At 39.3% G+C, this 15378-nt stretch overlaps 1 protein-coding gene across 1 annotated transcript in view; it reads left to right on the top strand.

Moving 5' to 3' along the window:
- The first annotated feature begins 252 nt into the window (after nt 1-252).
- Nucleotides 253-15378, top strand: part of cachd1 (cache domain containing 1) — a 55719-nt gene continuing 40593 nt past the window's right edge. The window contains exon 1 of the mRNA XM_043242887.1: nt 253-726. Within this exon, the coding sequence (XP_043098822.1) occupies nt 490-726 (237 nt within the window). The 5' untranslated portion in view covers nt 253-489. The remainder of the gene's footprint in view (nt 727-15378) is intronic.

The raw sequence follows: 15378 nt of genomic DNA, 5'->3' as shown, positions 1-15378 counted from the left end.
AAGGTTGATGACTACTTTGCACTCATAAGATATGCCTGCTTAGTTTAAACTTAATAAAGGAAAACTCGAAGTCAAAATGAGCTATTTTTTTCAAAATACTTCAACCGAAGAGAACAGTGGCCCCGGGGACCCCAAACACAGGCAGTCCCTCTCAACGTTGCAGGGGTTAAATCCAAATCCAGCTGCTCTCCAGAATCCATGACGGTGTTTGGATGGCGCGCCTCCTGCTTTTCACTCCTATTGTGATGCTCTCCGGCTCACACACACACACACACACACACGTTCACTCACACACTCACTTTACCCAGCGCCAACAGCCAAAGAAACTAATGTTGCCCTCTTTACCAGCGTTTGAGTTTTTAAAACTATGCCTTGACGCAATCGATCGACCCCGCTGGAGTTCGGAAAGTGGGAGAAGTGAAAAGGGAAAGTTGTGAAGTAATCGGTGAAGTTTTTCGCTGTTGCCGTGCAGGAGCGCATCGAGCCGTAATGGCGAGCCGCGCGCGGACGGGATCTCGAGTCTCTCTCGCGGCGTGGAGCAAACGCTCCCGATCACGCTGGAATAACCTGGAGATTTCAAAGTGGAGCGTAGTCGCCTTGTTGCTGGTTGTTTGCGGTGGATTTTGTGGCGCGGATAGTGAGTTTTCGATCCTGGAAGAGGCTCAAGTTTTGGCAGTGCAGATGAAGAAGCTGTCTACTCAGGAGCTGGGTGTTCTCACCATGCAGGTAATAAAACACTCTTTGAAAACTTAAGCTTGGTGTTTTAATGCACTTTTTTTTTGCATTTACGATTTGTGAATATGCGTTAAGAGAGCCTGGATTGCTTTGTTTATCTTGATTAAAGTGAGAAATAATTCGCACGTTATTAAGATAGATGCAGGTCCTGCGTACTGCCGTATGCACTTCTTACCTTCATGCTTATTTGACATAGTTTGCGTTTATGAAATGCAAAAGCGGTTCATTCCAGAGTTGTTTGGACTTTTAAAAGCATGCCGAGGTAATGACAGCCTTTTACAATTGCGCGTTTATTGATTGGCTGTTTCTAGACATGCCTGCGTGAATTCATTCATGTAAAGGCTTTATGCGACATGCAGATTTAAAACTTGCACTTGAAAGATTTGGTTACTTTTCTTCGTGTAATTCATTTCCGAATCAGAAAAATCTGCAGCGGTCTATTAGTTTCTCCAGTCGACATATGATCCCATTTGCGTTTTCCTATACAGTGTGAAGCCTTCGTTTATTTCCCCAACTTGTTATTAGTTTACAAAATTATTTTTTGAAAACGGAAGCGTGCATGTCTTGTTTATAACAAAAGCTTTTTTATATTACAGTGGGGTGATGTGGTTCATTTTTTTTAATAAGCGAATCATTATATTTATGAATGAATCTAACCGTGTGGTTTGTAAAGACAGGCCATTAAATGCACTGTACAATGATTTGGCGCCACCGGAATCAGCCGGATTATGTACACACCGTAGCGTGTGTCTGTGTGTGTGAAATTCATGCCAATTTCACCCTAATTATGTGTTTTATGCGATAACCCTTTATCGTAAAGTTTCAAACTCGATATACGGATATTATGAAGCAGAAACATCTTCGTTTGACAATCTCCACGAACTGCGAATGCAATGAAAGGCGTGTTTTCGCAGCAAATGGTGAATTCTTGATGTGTTGATGTGAACGCGCGCGCAGAGGTGGGCAGTAGGGGGCCAGATCCAAATGGCCTTTCATCTGTGCCACACTATACTGCTGTCCTAGCTCCTCCTTTTTCTTTGTCACACTCAGATGTTAATAATCTCCTTCTCTGTCTCACACACACTATTTTCTCTCTCTCTCTCTCTCTCTCTCTCTCTCTCTCTCTCTCTCTCTCTTTCCACTCCCTTTGGAGTCATAATTGCTTGTAAATCAAATGAATGAATTACTCATGCAGCCACATTTACAAATTGGCAACCTTCGCTGAATATCTGTTGTTGAGATCAATTTTTCTTCTCTTGCATTGAGCCGTGTATTTAGCTAGAGTCATTTCCCACAAACTATACTATCTGCTTCCAGTTTAAATATTCCTGTGCCCATAAAAACACATCTGACCTCATGTGTCTACGGCCTCTTTTACACCTGCGTCCTAGCTTTGATTCGAGGCCTACGCCAGTGTTTGAGCTCTTTTTTTTTTATTTAGTAATTTTTGTGGCAAAACAGAATGTCACTGTCATGTTTTTTTTAGTCATTTAATTAATATATTGTTAATTTTAATGAATTATTATTAAAAAAAAATCTTATGTTTTTTAAGATATCAATTCCTTAAAATGGGTTGCTCACATAAATACTCCGTACCACCTGTTAAGTGTACTGAGAGTTGTAATTGACATTTCGTCTTAGGTATATTTGCTTTTTTTATTTGGAATTTCACTTATTTTTTTTATTTCGCTTCAGGCCTCTCTGAGCTCCCTCTGTTTGTCCATCAGACTGGTGGCTGTGGTTTAAGTTGGGGCTGTTTTAACTGAGGCCTCCTAATTGAATAATGATGGTAATTTTGAATCGGTGTGTGTAAAGAGTAATAGATACGGGCCAGAGGATTGATTATGCAGACTCGACTGGTCCTCTGGTGCTTGTCATGTCTTGTTTCCAGTATCCTCCCACGTCAATAAACATAATAAGTCTAAAATCTAATAGCTGATTGTCCTTGTGATATGATTGTAGTTGAAAAATTGTGCTGTGGTTATAAAAAAAAGATGTTCCTGAAATTTAAACGGATATTACGGGATGGCTATCTACTCATTCTTATGTTGTTCTGCATGTCTGCCTTCTGAAGAGCACACGTCAATAATAACATTTAGAAGTTTTAAGTCAGTGGGATCCAGAACAACACTGACCTCATTACTTTCATTGTATCAGTATATTGATAACAATAATCTGCATATCATAGTGATTTTCTTTCTTCCACGGTCTGGTCTTGTAAGCGGTCTTTGTGCTGGGTTGATCAATGGGAATTAGTCCTGGTTTGAAGGACGTTTCATAGTCTCTGGGTGGGATGATCTCTTATGAAATAGCCCATTCAGACGGAGCCATTGCAAGTGACCCATCCAGTTAACGACAGTCCATCCATCAGCTCACGGCCAACGAGGCCCCTTCAAAGAAGTCCAGTCTGATAGGCCACCCCCACCTTACTGCAGAGCTGGTCACTAATCTACAGGTTCTTGTGATCTAATTCAGTTACAGTGGATGAGTGGGTAACAGTAGGTTGCTTGTGAGCTCACTTGTAAGGGCAAGTCTGTTCGGTCATGCTTAATTAGCTATGGAGTATTTGTTGTGTTGACTGTCCACTACGCTGTGACCGTGACCTTTGGAACTGCTTCCTGCTTAAGTGCACATGCTCGTCTGAGAGGAACAGCCACTGGTCTTGATCAGAAGAACCATGACCTACCATTAAATTGTGTATAATATGTTGAAGATTAGTTTGATGACTCCACCTTGCCAAAACAAAAATGTACTGTTGTGATTATCAGATGGTATTTCTCTGCTGTAAACATGGTATATTAACGTTACTCTTCAAAGAATACTGTAGGATTGTTACCATAATATATCTGAAACACCATGACATTAGGATGGCATCTTTTCCAGAAACCAAATCGGTAATACATAGATTAATTGTAACCTTTTTTGTTCTTTTTATTTTTCCTTGTTGTTGGCCTGAAATTAGTGTCATAGACTAATTTGTGATTACCAGTTCTGACATATTATTGATGCAAGTGAAATCTAAATTTAGTTTAAAACATTAATATTGTGAAATATTCTTTACTATAAGAATATGTACATGTTTACACGCATTCAAAATATGACCCCATACTTTTTAGTCAAGTATTTAAAAAAAAAAAAGGTGGACGAAGATCTTAATTAAAATTCATAATGAAACACGTTCTAGAAATAATCTTTTTGTATTCATGTTTTAAATGGTTTAAAAATAGTTTAATAAAAGACACATATTAGTTTCGTTATGTCATGTGGTGTCACCATTATATAAAAATACTCATCAAATATCAAAATGGTTCGTTTAATTGTTTAATATGATATAAAATATCATCATATGTATAGGCTTTGGAGAGTCGCACCACATGACATTTTACCTTATGGAATCAGTACAGCTGTCGAGTTATAGTAACTAAATTTGATGCATGTTGCTTATGTATTTAGGTTTTTGACTTCACTGCTTGCTTTTTCACTCACAAAAATGCATAGTTGAATGCTAATTTCTTAGATTCTCAAATTGGCTTGCCCAACTTTAGCAGTCAGTAATTCAAAAACCATATCTGTCCTCCTCCAGCTGTTTAATTTCAATTAATGATGACAGCAGCAGAAGATGAAGTCTTTCGGTTTGCGTGTGCACTTGTTGCTCTCTTTTTTCCCCCCTATATCTATTCTGCTTTGTTTCATTCTATTGTCCCTGTACTTTTGTCCCCTCGCTGATTTTCAGTATCCTTTTGAAACCACTCCCAGACTCGAGTTAACAATCAAAAGCGAGCGTTCCTCACCGTCCATCGCAGCAAAACATTTGTATGCTTTAATTGTGCTTTCGCCTAGGGGAAAAAGCCCACCCCGGCGGCCCTTTCGTTGGGTATCTCCATGGTAAAGTAAACCTCAACGAAGCCATTGTGACATATTTTTCATTCACTCGAAACTTCACCAAGAGAGCTTCTCATTGCACGGCTAGGATGCGCCTGTTATTGAACGACCTAGTTAGAAAGTCTGCTGTGTGGAAGCTTTTGAGAGGAGGTCTTTCATTCACAATCTCCCAGAGGCAACCCCCCCATCCTTTCTCTTGGAGAAGAGTCTGCCTTCTGTAGTGCCTTTATTAACCAGGAGCTGTAATTAACCGGCCTTATTTAATCAGTTTGGGCTCTTTCTCTCACACACACGTAGAGAAGAATAGAAGCTTCATGGGAACTGGCCTTTGTGCAGCGCTCAAAAGCCTCTTTCAGCAAGTTCCTACAGGGTCGACCTGGGATGGGACATCGGGCCTTATCACAGAGTCTTCAATAGGGAGGTCTTCACACACCCTACCCTATCCCAAGGGGGATGGGGCTGGGAGACCAGGGGCCCCACAGCACTCTCCGAAGTGTGTCTGTGTTGGTGTTTGTTGGATGACTATGCGGGGAGGCTTGGTGCTTGTTCTCTCTTCAACCTTTATGTTTTTTAGAACTGTGATCTCCTCTCCCCCCCTCATCTTATACGGCCTCACATTCACCGTGAGAGACGAGAAGCTCCCTTACTGCATTCGTGCTTTTCTTTTTAAAACGACAGCCCTCCTCTCTCAAGGGTCTAGACCATCCTGATAACCCTCAAGTTGTTGTTTGTCTCGGAGTAAAAGAAATGCATAGGATTGAAGAGGTGGATGTCGATTAAGGACTAGTTTTTTTGGCCGTATTGTGATGCAGTAGTTGAGCAATATAGAGGGATAATTCATTTCATTCACCCACATGCTGTTTCCAAACCTGTATTTTTTTTTCTTGCTTCCACTGAACACAAAACATGGTATTTACTACACAAAGGTAGTGTCCTGACTACTCTATTCCATACAAAGTGAGCACAAGGGATAAAAAAATTAAAAATCAAAGGAATGCAGCAAAATATAAATGATTTTATTACAATACATGTAGTACTGTCAGATATTGTTAGCATGTATTTAAAAGTTATATGTATATTTGAATGAATCACAATTATTAAGTAATTAAGTTTTTTTTAATATACATATTTTTTTTTTTTTTTTTTTTACATTTTTTTTTACTTATTTTCAGTGCATTTGAGTAAAAATTCTAAATCACTTTCCAATCTGACCATTCAGATTTAAATCAGACTACATTTTGATGTACTTTGGATAGAATTTGTAAAATAAAAAAATAAGAAAACATATCTCCTGGTTTAGACGTCAACAACTAAAGTTTGAGGGTTTTTTTCTTCTGCCTGTCTGAACAAAGCCTATGTTAACTATTAGTTGATGCTATTCTTTGAGAACCCATTAGTGTTTTAACTCGCAGTTTGTTTAGTTTTTTCTCCAGCTTTTATCTTCACTTTAAAGGCTGTTGATGTAATCTTGGAGTAGTTTTCTCAGGCTGTTATTGATTGTTTAGAGAATTGACATTTTCTTTCCAGAGTTTCCAGAGCCTCATGTATTATGTATGTAGAGAGCCAGTTTGATAGGGCATTGAAGTGTCTGAGGCAGGAATGTTTCAGTGTGGGAGGAGTAGAACAATGCTGAAATGACAGGGTGAGGAGAGCTATGTCTGTGCGGCTAAACCCACATTCACTGTGAGCAAGTGAATGAATGTACTCCACTTCATTAATCCTGAACTCTTTGATCCCATTCACACCTGCTATTAACATCCATTTTTCTAAGACGTTCACAGTATTGAAGTGCTCACATAAGTATAACAGGCAATCTGGGCATCGATTCTTTTACTTTATATGCTTTTGAGAGTCAACAACAGACCAGAGCTTCAAGAAGCCAATATTAGGAAATTTTGGCAAAACTGGTATTTTCCACCACAGAAGAAGAGCTCAGATTGAAGATGGATGAGTCTAGAGATTAAGGAAGGGACGATGAGAGCACCCACTGTGTTTGGTTGGGGGTTGGGGAACTCCCTGATTTAGAGATTATAGTCGGTTCATAAATACAGGGGTCAGTAGTTTGCGTCCCATCCAAACCCCTTTATCTGATAACCTTTGAGAAAGGGGGTAGGTGGGAATTCCTCTTTGTGGTACTTGGGGCGGATTTCCTTTTGCTCATGGGCAGCATAAAACTCTTGAACCGGTGACTTTATTAGCTTTTTTGACCATAGCTGTTTTGCTTAAGACCTGTAACAACAGGCTAAAGCACGATGTGTTGTCAGCATGCAAAAATTAGGGATGCATGATATTGTTACCAAGTTAGAACCATTACTTGTTGGATAATAATATATTATATTTAATTTAAAGGTAAATAGTTATTAAATTTGCCATTTGGTTTCTTTTTTTAATTGTTAAATATCAGCACACATTTGATATATATAAAATATAATTTATACAATTTGTCACTGTGTTCTTATTGTGTTCATCTCTGCTGTTTTTTACATTTAGTGTATCTTTGCTTTCTTGTGCTCCTAAAATGATTTTTTATCACTACATTTAAGTTGTTGTTATTAATCTAGAAGACTGAATTAAGTCTTTATGAATATTTATGAAGGCTGAAAGCTATCCAGATATCAGTCTAGATTTTGCTTCCCATATTATGTTTAAGTTTAATAATTTATTTATTTGTTGTTGTTTTTGAAATAACTGCAATAATCACGTTCAGTTATATAGCCTGATGAACAAACCAAAATTATTATCAGCATATTATTGGTGTATTTTATTGTCTCAACATTTTGGTTTCAGGTGTTAGGACAACTTTGATGAAAGGTTTTGATCCACTTCAAAAGTTGACTGCTCTGTATCTACAAATAAATCGACCGTCTTTTTTTGGTCTTAGTGTACAGGTAATTCTAATCTCATATACTACCGTTTCAAAGATTGGCACTCTCTCCCACCACCCAAGATGAAGCAGGAAATGACCCCAGATAGTGTCTGAACTTTGAATCTCTGTCTTGTAGTGTGTACTTTCAAAGATAAAAAGAACCTTGACTCTGAGGCCACTAATTGGCCGACATAAAGGAGCGTTCCTGCTTTGAATGTGCGATAGGAAAAGGAGGAAAGCTGCTAAAGCAACAAGCAGCAGCTGTGTTTTGCTATGACTGTCTCGGGCCGGGCTGCTGCTTGCCAAGGACAGTTATTTTATCTACCCCGACTGACTGGTAACGCAACACCTGCGTTAGCACAGCAGATGAACTTGGGTGTTAGGCACGAGAGTACATTTCCCCTCTATGATATGTAAACAAGAAAAGGGAATCAGAAAGAATTTTTATTGGCCTTGACACCGCAGTCGCTGCTTAACGTTTGCGTACGGAATTTGTTAGGGGGTGTGCGTGGACTATTTACGAGCATTTCCAAAGTAATTCTTCTGTTTATTGATTCATGTTCCGTGGAGGCTCCATAGAGCTGTTGCAGTGCGCTCTCAGATAAACTGCCCTTGTCTTGTGATTGCTTTAGCAGTAGAGACCAATTTACTGCCTGATTTACTAGGTGCCTGTGCCTTTGAGAGAGTGAGAGAAAGAAGAGAGCAAGGTTGTCGGGAGAGAAAGAGAATATGTTTGTGCTCGACGTATGCATGTGCACTTCTCGGATCGTGCCCGGCAGCGGTCCGCTTGGCGCTCGAGATTTTGTGTGTGTGTGAACTGGTCCAGTGCCAACGTCTCTTTTACAGGAGTCTTGGGGACAGCGCTTTGAGTCTCTGGTGTCTGCTGAAAGGAAGACTGTGTGTAATGAACAGTTCGCAGCAGAGCACTGTGGGAATGCAGGTGTCTGGATGGAGGCACTTATTGTAATGTTTAGCGAGCTCTGCGTGCACATTTGCTCTGGCAGGCTTTATGTTGTATTTTATTTCTGTTACTTTCTGTTTGCAGTCGGTCTAATACTGGAGAAATACACTTGGTTGTCCAAGACATTTCTCCAGTATTGGCTATTACTTTTTATTTGCTTTTTTTAAATACCTCTTTTTAATGTCGTAACGGACAGCGAAGAACAGGCGAGCTAGTTTTTGAGAGTTAGGCCCGGTGTCTGCACCTGGACCTGAAAACGGAGGATTATTTGTGGGTTGAGTGAAAGGGACTGAAAGATTTGGTTAAAAAATAAGAAAATGATAATTGTTGGCATTTGAGTGTTAATCGTGATTGGTAACCAGCCTGTTCTTATCGTGCATTCAGTCAACTTCTGTAAATATTTGATTCAACTGAAACTACTATTCTTTACCTTTATTGTTTGACTGCTGCGTGCTTCTTTCCTGATAATGTTAATATCAGTTAATTTCAGTGTGATGTCTTGATTTAGTTACTACACCGCAAACCGGAATCAGGCCTTCGGCTGTGTTTAAGTGAGGATTTACCAAATCTTTCATCTGATTTTCATCTCTGTTTGGGTTCCTCAAAGAGGATTAGGTGAGTTTGTTTGTTTGCAATGTCTTCACTTCACGAACCATTATGGATGGTGCCAAAATCTAGTGCCTGTATTTAGCTGGATTTGGGGTAGGGAGGGTTGGTATTTTTATTTTTATTTTTTTTATGATTTGAATTAACCCTGGCAGCTTTCTCGATGGAAATGTCATCATTTAGAGAGCAGTTGCAAAGGAATGTAAGCAATGATTTGACAGCAAATATATCTTTGGTTGCCCGGGGTGTTTACTGTCTTCGCTGTAAGACTTTGTGAATCATGTTTTTCTTTAGTATGAGTTTACCAGTTTGCGCACAAATGCGTATTTGCGTGAGGAAAAATTTGTCTATGAATACCCAGGGCTTTGATCAGCCAAACTTTAGGCTCGCGATGGTGTCACGGTGTATAATCTGACAGAAACCGCATCGATGACATTTCCAGACTGCTGATTCAAATGCGTTTCTGTCTCGTTGCTTGTTGTTGGCAGAGAATTTAAGGAGAATGCAAAGCAAGTGTGTTATTTTTCTTCACCCGTTTCCCATGAACATGTGCATGCAAACCTGACTGAAACTAAGGTATTACAGAAATAATTGACGGCAATTGAGGTAGTTCGTTTTTCCCACAAGTTGTTTTTGCAGTTATTGCATTTGTAGGCAAATGTTTCACCATGTCACTGCCCCTTTGAGCAAATATTCAATCGCATCCAATGTTTTAGGCTTGTTGAGCCTATTTGAGAAAATGTCTTAAAATGGAGAAAAACCACCTGCTGGACAGGCATCCTAACTACTTACTTATTTGTGCATAATTCTAAAGTAGGAAAAGATGCAGTCTTAAAATAATAGCCTGTATTGCAGTAAACCTTAAAATGTGTTGGAAGAATTCGCTAAAGGCAGAATGATGCAGAATGATGCAGAAAACTGTTTTTGTTGGATCATTGTTAGGGTATTTATACTTTATTTCCGCCTGCCCTTCAGCTTGTTGGATTGGTTATGATGGTGTATGTCCATATTTTTAATTTCTTTTTAAATGCAAAAGCTGATTGCTAACTGTTAAATCAATAACGCTGTTTCATTAAAGCTATTTTCTTTATTGTGTCTGAAATATTGTAGATAATAATTGTTTTACGTTTTTTTAACTGCATTTAAGCATAGGTTTTAAAACCAGCAAAGTTTTTAGTTTTAACTCCGCGAATGATTGACAGGTGAGTAGGCAGTCCTTCACTGTTGTCTAGGACAGATCAGGGCTAAGTGTTTACACTACAAATGCAGCGTGGTCACATTTTTGACTACCTGAGAGAATGTTGTAGAATATTGTATCGCAAACATTTTGTACCCCAGTTATACTTGTATTTAGGACCGTCCTCTTATGATCAGATCACCCGAAGTGAAAGCTAAGTATAAACACAATCTTAGACTTGAAGTCCGGCTTTGTAGCAGTTTGTGTGAGTGTAATAGACTTTGGCAGGCCTGTGGGTATCAGAGGCCCTTCTCCCTCACTGATGCTGTCTGTAACCAAGCCCCTGTGTCCATCTGAGCGTGTTCACCACGCACCCTGAGTTCGCATCCGGCAGGCAGCCAACAGAGCCTTTGTCCTCTGGACTGAAGCAAGCAGCAGGATCCTGCTCTGTCTTACTGATCCGAGAATAACCAGAGATAAGCAGTGATCCCAGACCGATTCTCCCTGATCACTGGAATGTGCTTCCACTTGTAGGCCTTGGACTGGGTTTTCATGTAGAAGTTTCATGGATTCACGTTTTGTGGGGTTTTAGGTCATGTGTGTTAGCTTTGAGGTCATTTGTACTAGTGTACTCTTAAAAGTTTAATCTGAGCAAATATATATTTAAAATGTTTTTTTATTATTATTATTTTTTTAAATAGACCAAAATTACTGAACTACACTGTTTTTTTCAGCTTAGTGATAGAGTACAGAGCTGTATATTCATGTAATACACCTTGCCGGGGTTTGGTCCGTTCTTTATACTTGACGTTTTACAACCTGTGAAAGATGCTGCATTCTTCAGTGAAGGCCCTATAAAAGTCCCTCTATGAGCCACTGCCACCCTGTCTCCCGGCCCTGTCACCACTGTATGACAAGTTTCTGTAGGTCATCAGGACAGAAGATAGAAAAGTGTTTGTCAAACAGTTTGTCTATCATCTAGAAACAAAAGCATAGCATTATGGAAATGGCAGAAAAAAAATCAAATGACTTTTCATGGTAATAAATGCCTTTAGTGGAGTATCTTTCTTGCTTTGCTTCCACAAATCTGGCAAACCCTGACAAACCCAGTACTATCTAACATAAGATCTAAAAACATGATTTTGTTTCCCAACCAACTGATTAAAATCTGTACTCCCTGACTCTTGAAGGTTGTATAATATACAATCTGATTTGACCTTGCAATTTGTGTTCATGTGTTCATGTTTTGTGTGCAACGGTCACTGAACGGTGTCTAATATGTCAACTGAGCCTGAGATTAGCCGTTTTGATTCTTGAGGGCACTACTTTACTCGGTTCTTTATTTAGTCACATTTTATTGTTGCTTGTTACACAAATGTAAATACTTTTGATGAAATCCAAACTTTCTGACCTGGCATAGACAGAAATGCAACTGACACGTTCAAGACCCAGAAAGGTAGTAAGGACATTGTTAAAATATCCCATGTACATCAGTGATTCAACTGTAATTTTATGTACCTTTAAGCTACGAGAAGCCAATGTTCTGATGTAGTCGAATTAAACAGTTTCTTTTACAGTCTCAAACTTTTGGTTTTGGTGCAATAAACATTCAATGAAGTGACACAAATTTCATATGCATAACATAATTTGTTTCACTTTGAAGGTAAACAAAAGCGATCCTTGAATTAATTTTGCTTAAATGGAACAGTTTAATTTAAAATGCAAAGGTTCTCGTTTTCTGCAAGCTTGTTCCACATCGGTAGTCTTTCTGCTAAAACTGTGGTGTTTCAGCTTCCACAGAGGCTTAAGTGTCTTAACAGAAGTGTCCTTAATATTTTCATGGATCTAACCTGAAAGACTTCAAAGTAATTGTCCAGAGGAACAAGCTCGAAAGAATGCGGTACACGTGAGCTCACATTTTCTAATGCAAAACGAGAGAGTGAGAGGACCACCCTTGATCTGCTATACGTGTTTTCATTCAGTTTGGCTCTCCCGAGTGATGTGGTTGAATTAATGCAATCAAAGCAATGAGAATTACGTTTTCTGAATAAAAAAGCAGATCGCTGGTTTATAAGGAGAGGTCTGTTTGCTTAAGCTCGACGGTGCTGAAATGTTGGCTTTCACAAGCCTGCGGACACAGTTTGATTGCCTTGTTCCCATAAACTCAAACTGACTCTGAGATGTTTGATCTGAATTACGTATTTTATGTGGAAAAAGAGATTTGTCCTTCAGTCCAGACAGAAATCCCTTCTTCTATCATGCTGTTTGTCTTCTGGTCAGTGTTTGCTCTCCAGTCCTTGAGGTTTTCTCACCTCACTTGCTTCATATTTAGCCATTCTCAGTTCAAAAGCTTTAGATGAAGAACGTTACAAGGGTGTTATTATGGCTGCAGGTGCCAGATCTGTTGGTGTGTGTCTGACTGTGTTGGCAGTGTTAAAGGAGAATGGGCACAGAGGGCAGCTAAGCCCGACGCAGCCCAGACCATATGTGGGTTGAAGTGGTTGGGAAGTTGGAAAGTTATACCACCGTGAGTGCCAGGGTAGCCAGCGCACGGTCCAGGGCTTGCAACATAACCCTCATGTAGCACGATAATTAAAAACGCAGCACAAAATTCCATGTTGTTGCCATTTGATCGCACCTGTGTGTGTTAAAACTGCTGGAGTCGAAGATAGAGAATGTGAAATAGACCTGTCTGCATACATTTATGGATTAACACTTTCATATTGAGATTTCATATCGGAGGCTTTGATTCTTGGTTCAGGTTTGCATTTAGTACTTTGATCGGTCAATAACACAATTTTATAAGTTGTCAAATAGTATTTCTATTTAATAAGTTAGACTTTCATCTTAAGTGGATTGCACCATTGCACAATGAGTTATAGTATTTTACTCTGGGAAAACGGGCACCATTGCTGCTAAATATTAAATAGTTTGTTCTGTGTTAGTACTGTGTTTTGTTTTTTATTTCTTTTTTATACACAGTCAGATACAGATAGCCCTTTAAAGGAAGCCAGTTCATTTTGGTGGCCATTTTGGTAAAACAGATTTTCTATGCCGGTGAGATGCTCCTATCCTTTTGAATATAGAAAAAACGAGTCTCAAAAAAAGAATAATTTAGAGGTATACGTTTCCCTTCACCGTTTGCTTTCTTTTAAACCAACGCTGCAGTAAAGTCAAAAATCTGTTGGGGATCTGGATGATCTGGTTCTAGGCAGACCTTGCCAGTGCAGCAGGAAATGAAGCGGTGTCTCCATCATCCCTCATAGATGGATGAGCTCCGGGAATGTCAGACAGGGCTGTGGACTCCAAGACCTTCTCCTTTTTTTCCAGTCTTCTCTCCCTCCTCCCGCTCCCCTTTTTATGTTTTTGTAGCGAGTTGTGAATTGTGCTCAGTGTTTGAAGCTCACACTTCACCACTGACAAACAGACATCGCTCATCTCCTAAATTTTAACACCCCACGAGAGGAAAGATTAGAGGCTCTGAGTCTCTCTCATGTTTACCTCCACAGCTCTCAGAAGCTGGATTGCCTGCTGCCCTATTTTTAGAGAGAAGAGTATAAAAGTCTTGCTTTTCTCTCTGAATGTTGCTATGGTGCAAACAAGATCATTAACTATATCTGGAAATATGGAAGCACTTTCATTTTTTTTTTCACATGAGGCAAAATGAATGAAGATTGTTGCTTCTTAAATCTAATGAATGCTCCTTTACGCTAAAGACTGTTTGTTGGATGTTTTGATGTTGTTTTCAGTTTTTCAGTTAGGCCAATTAAGTTCTCAGTTAACTTGATGCCTACACTTTTTTTATGCCTACTCTTCATTAGTGCAAGACTCAGTAATAAGCTTTTTTTTCTGATGTAGTTTAGATTTGTTCTTGCCATGCCAATATTTTACTGTCCTTGCCACAATGTTTTCAAATATAATAATTATAGAATTAATAATAATTTATTACAATATAATGATGGATATACATTTATAAACACCTTTTAATAGGTAAGTGTTATGCAGAGATTTTTCATTTTCAAACTATTTTTCCTAAAGCTTCTAAAACATTTTTAACTCTTGCAGTTTTATTACAATTTCACCCATGCTTATCCAGCTAAAATACCCAAATCACATTTCTTCATAACTTGCCAAAACTGCAAATGTTTTAATTTGCGAGACTTAAAAATACATATTATGTGATCAACTAACGTAAGACGAAACCACAACACAGTTTTTTCCTATTTTCTACAGCTTACCCATTTTTACACAGGTATATCTTGTTATGCGCTGCGCATATTGGACCTTGTAAGTCTGCGGCGATGGCTATACGCTGAAAATCAAGGTAATAAAACACTCTGCCTCTCAACTGTTGTCATTGTTATTTGGGCCCCCTTCACATGTGGAAACCATTATATCCTGTCTGCTGGACTGAAAAAAAACAGGGCTGCCGCGGAGTTGGAGATCTGCTAGAGAATCCGCTTCGTGACCCGGTCTCTCAACGGGCCCCTCAGTGTTTGCACAAAGAGGTTTTGTTATTGTAGGACCCCAGGCTCTGTCGGCCCCTCCACCGACACTCAGTCTCTCTCTCGGTGGAGGGGCGGCCTAAAACATAAGTTCAGCCCAGAGCAGATCAACAACACACTGGCATATCGCTCTAGGTGATTTATCTACACGTTGTACGTTGAGTGAAGCCTGATGTATATCCCAGTTTAGACAGTATATAGATGCTGGATGTGTTACGAGATGCTTTTATATTAACGCCACACTTTTTTTCACCTTAAGATGACATCCCAGACAGTCCTCAGACTAGGCTGAACTGCACATGGTCCAAGACCTTGAAAGTATATGAATGCAGTGTTTTGTCTGTGCTAGTAATGCGTAACTGTGGAAACCAAAGTCATTTTTGCTCTAGCCTTACAGTGTCATTACTTCAGTTTCAGATGGTCAGATACGTTTGAGAAGTTTTGGTATTAAAGAACCATTAAAACAACTTGTGCTCCATTAACCTGATAACTCGGTGAGATTATAAATGCAGTCCACCCATATATGCTCGCATGTGGAACTCATTTTACACTCGCTCTCTTCTCGTCCACCCAACCCCCTCACAAACACACACACTTCAGTTTATTCACTACTAATGTGAAACATGTCAGCCGCACTTCAGTATAC

Source organism: Puntigrus tetrazona, chromosome 6, assembly GCF_018831695.1.
Source record: "Puntigrus tetrazona isolate hp1 chromosome 6, ASM1883169v1, whole genome shotgun sequence".
In the NCBI taxonomy this organism is placed as follows: domain Eukaryota; kingdom Metazoa; phylum Chordata; class Actinopteri; order Cypriniformes; family Cyprinidae; genus Puntigrus; species Puntigrus tetrazona.
This window is presented reverse-complemented; position numbering and strand designations above follow the sequence as displayed.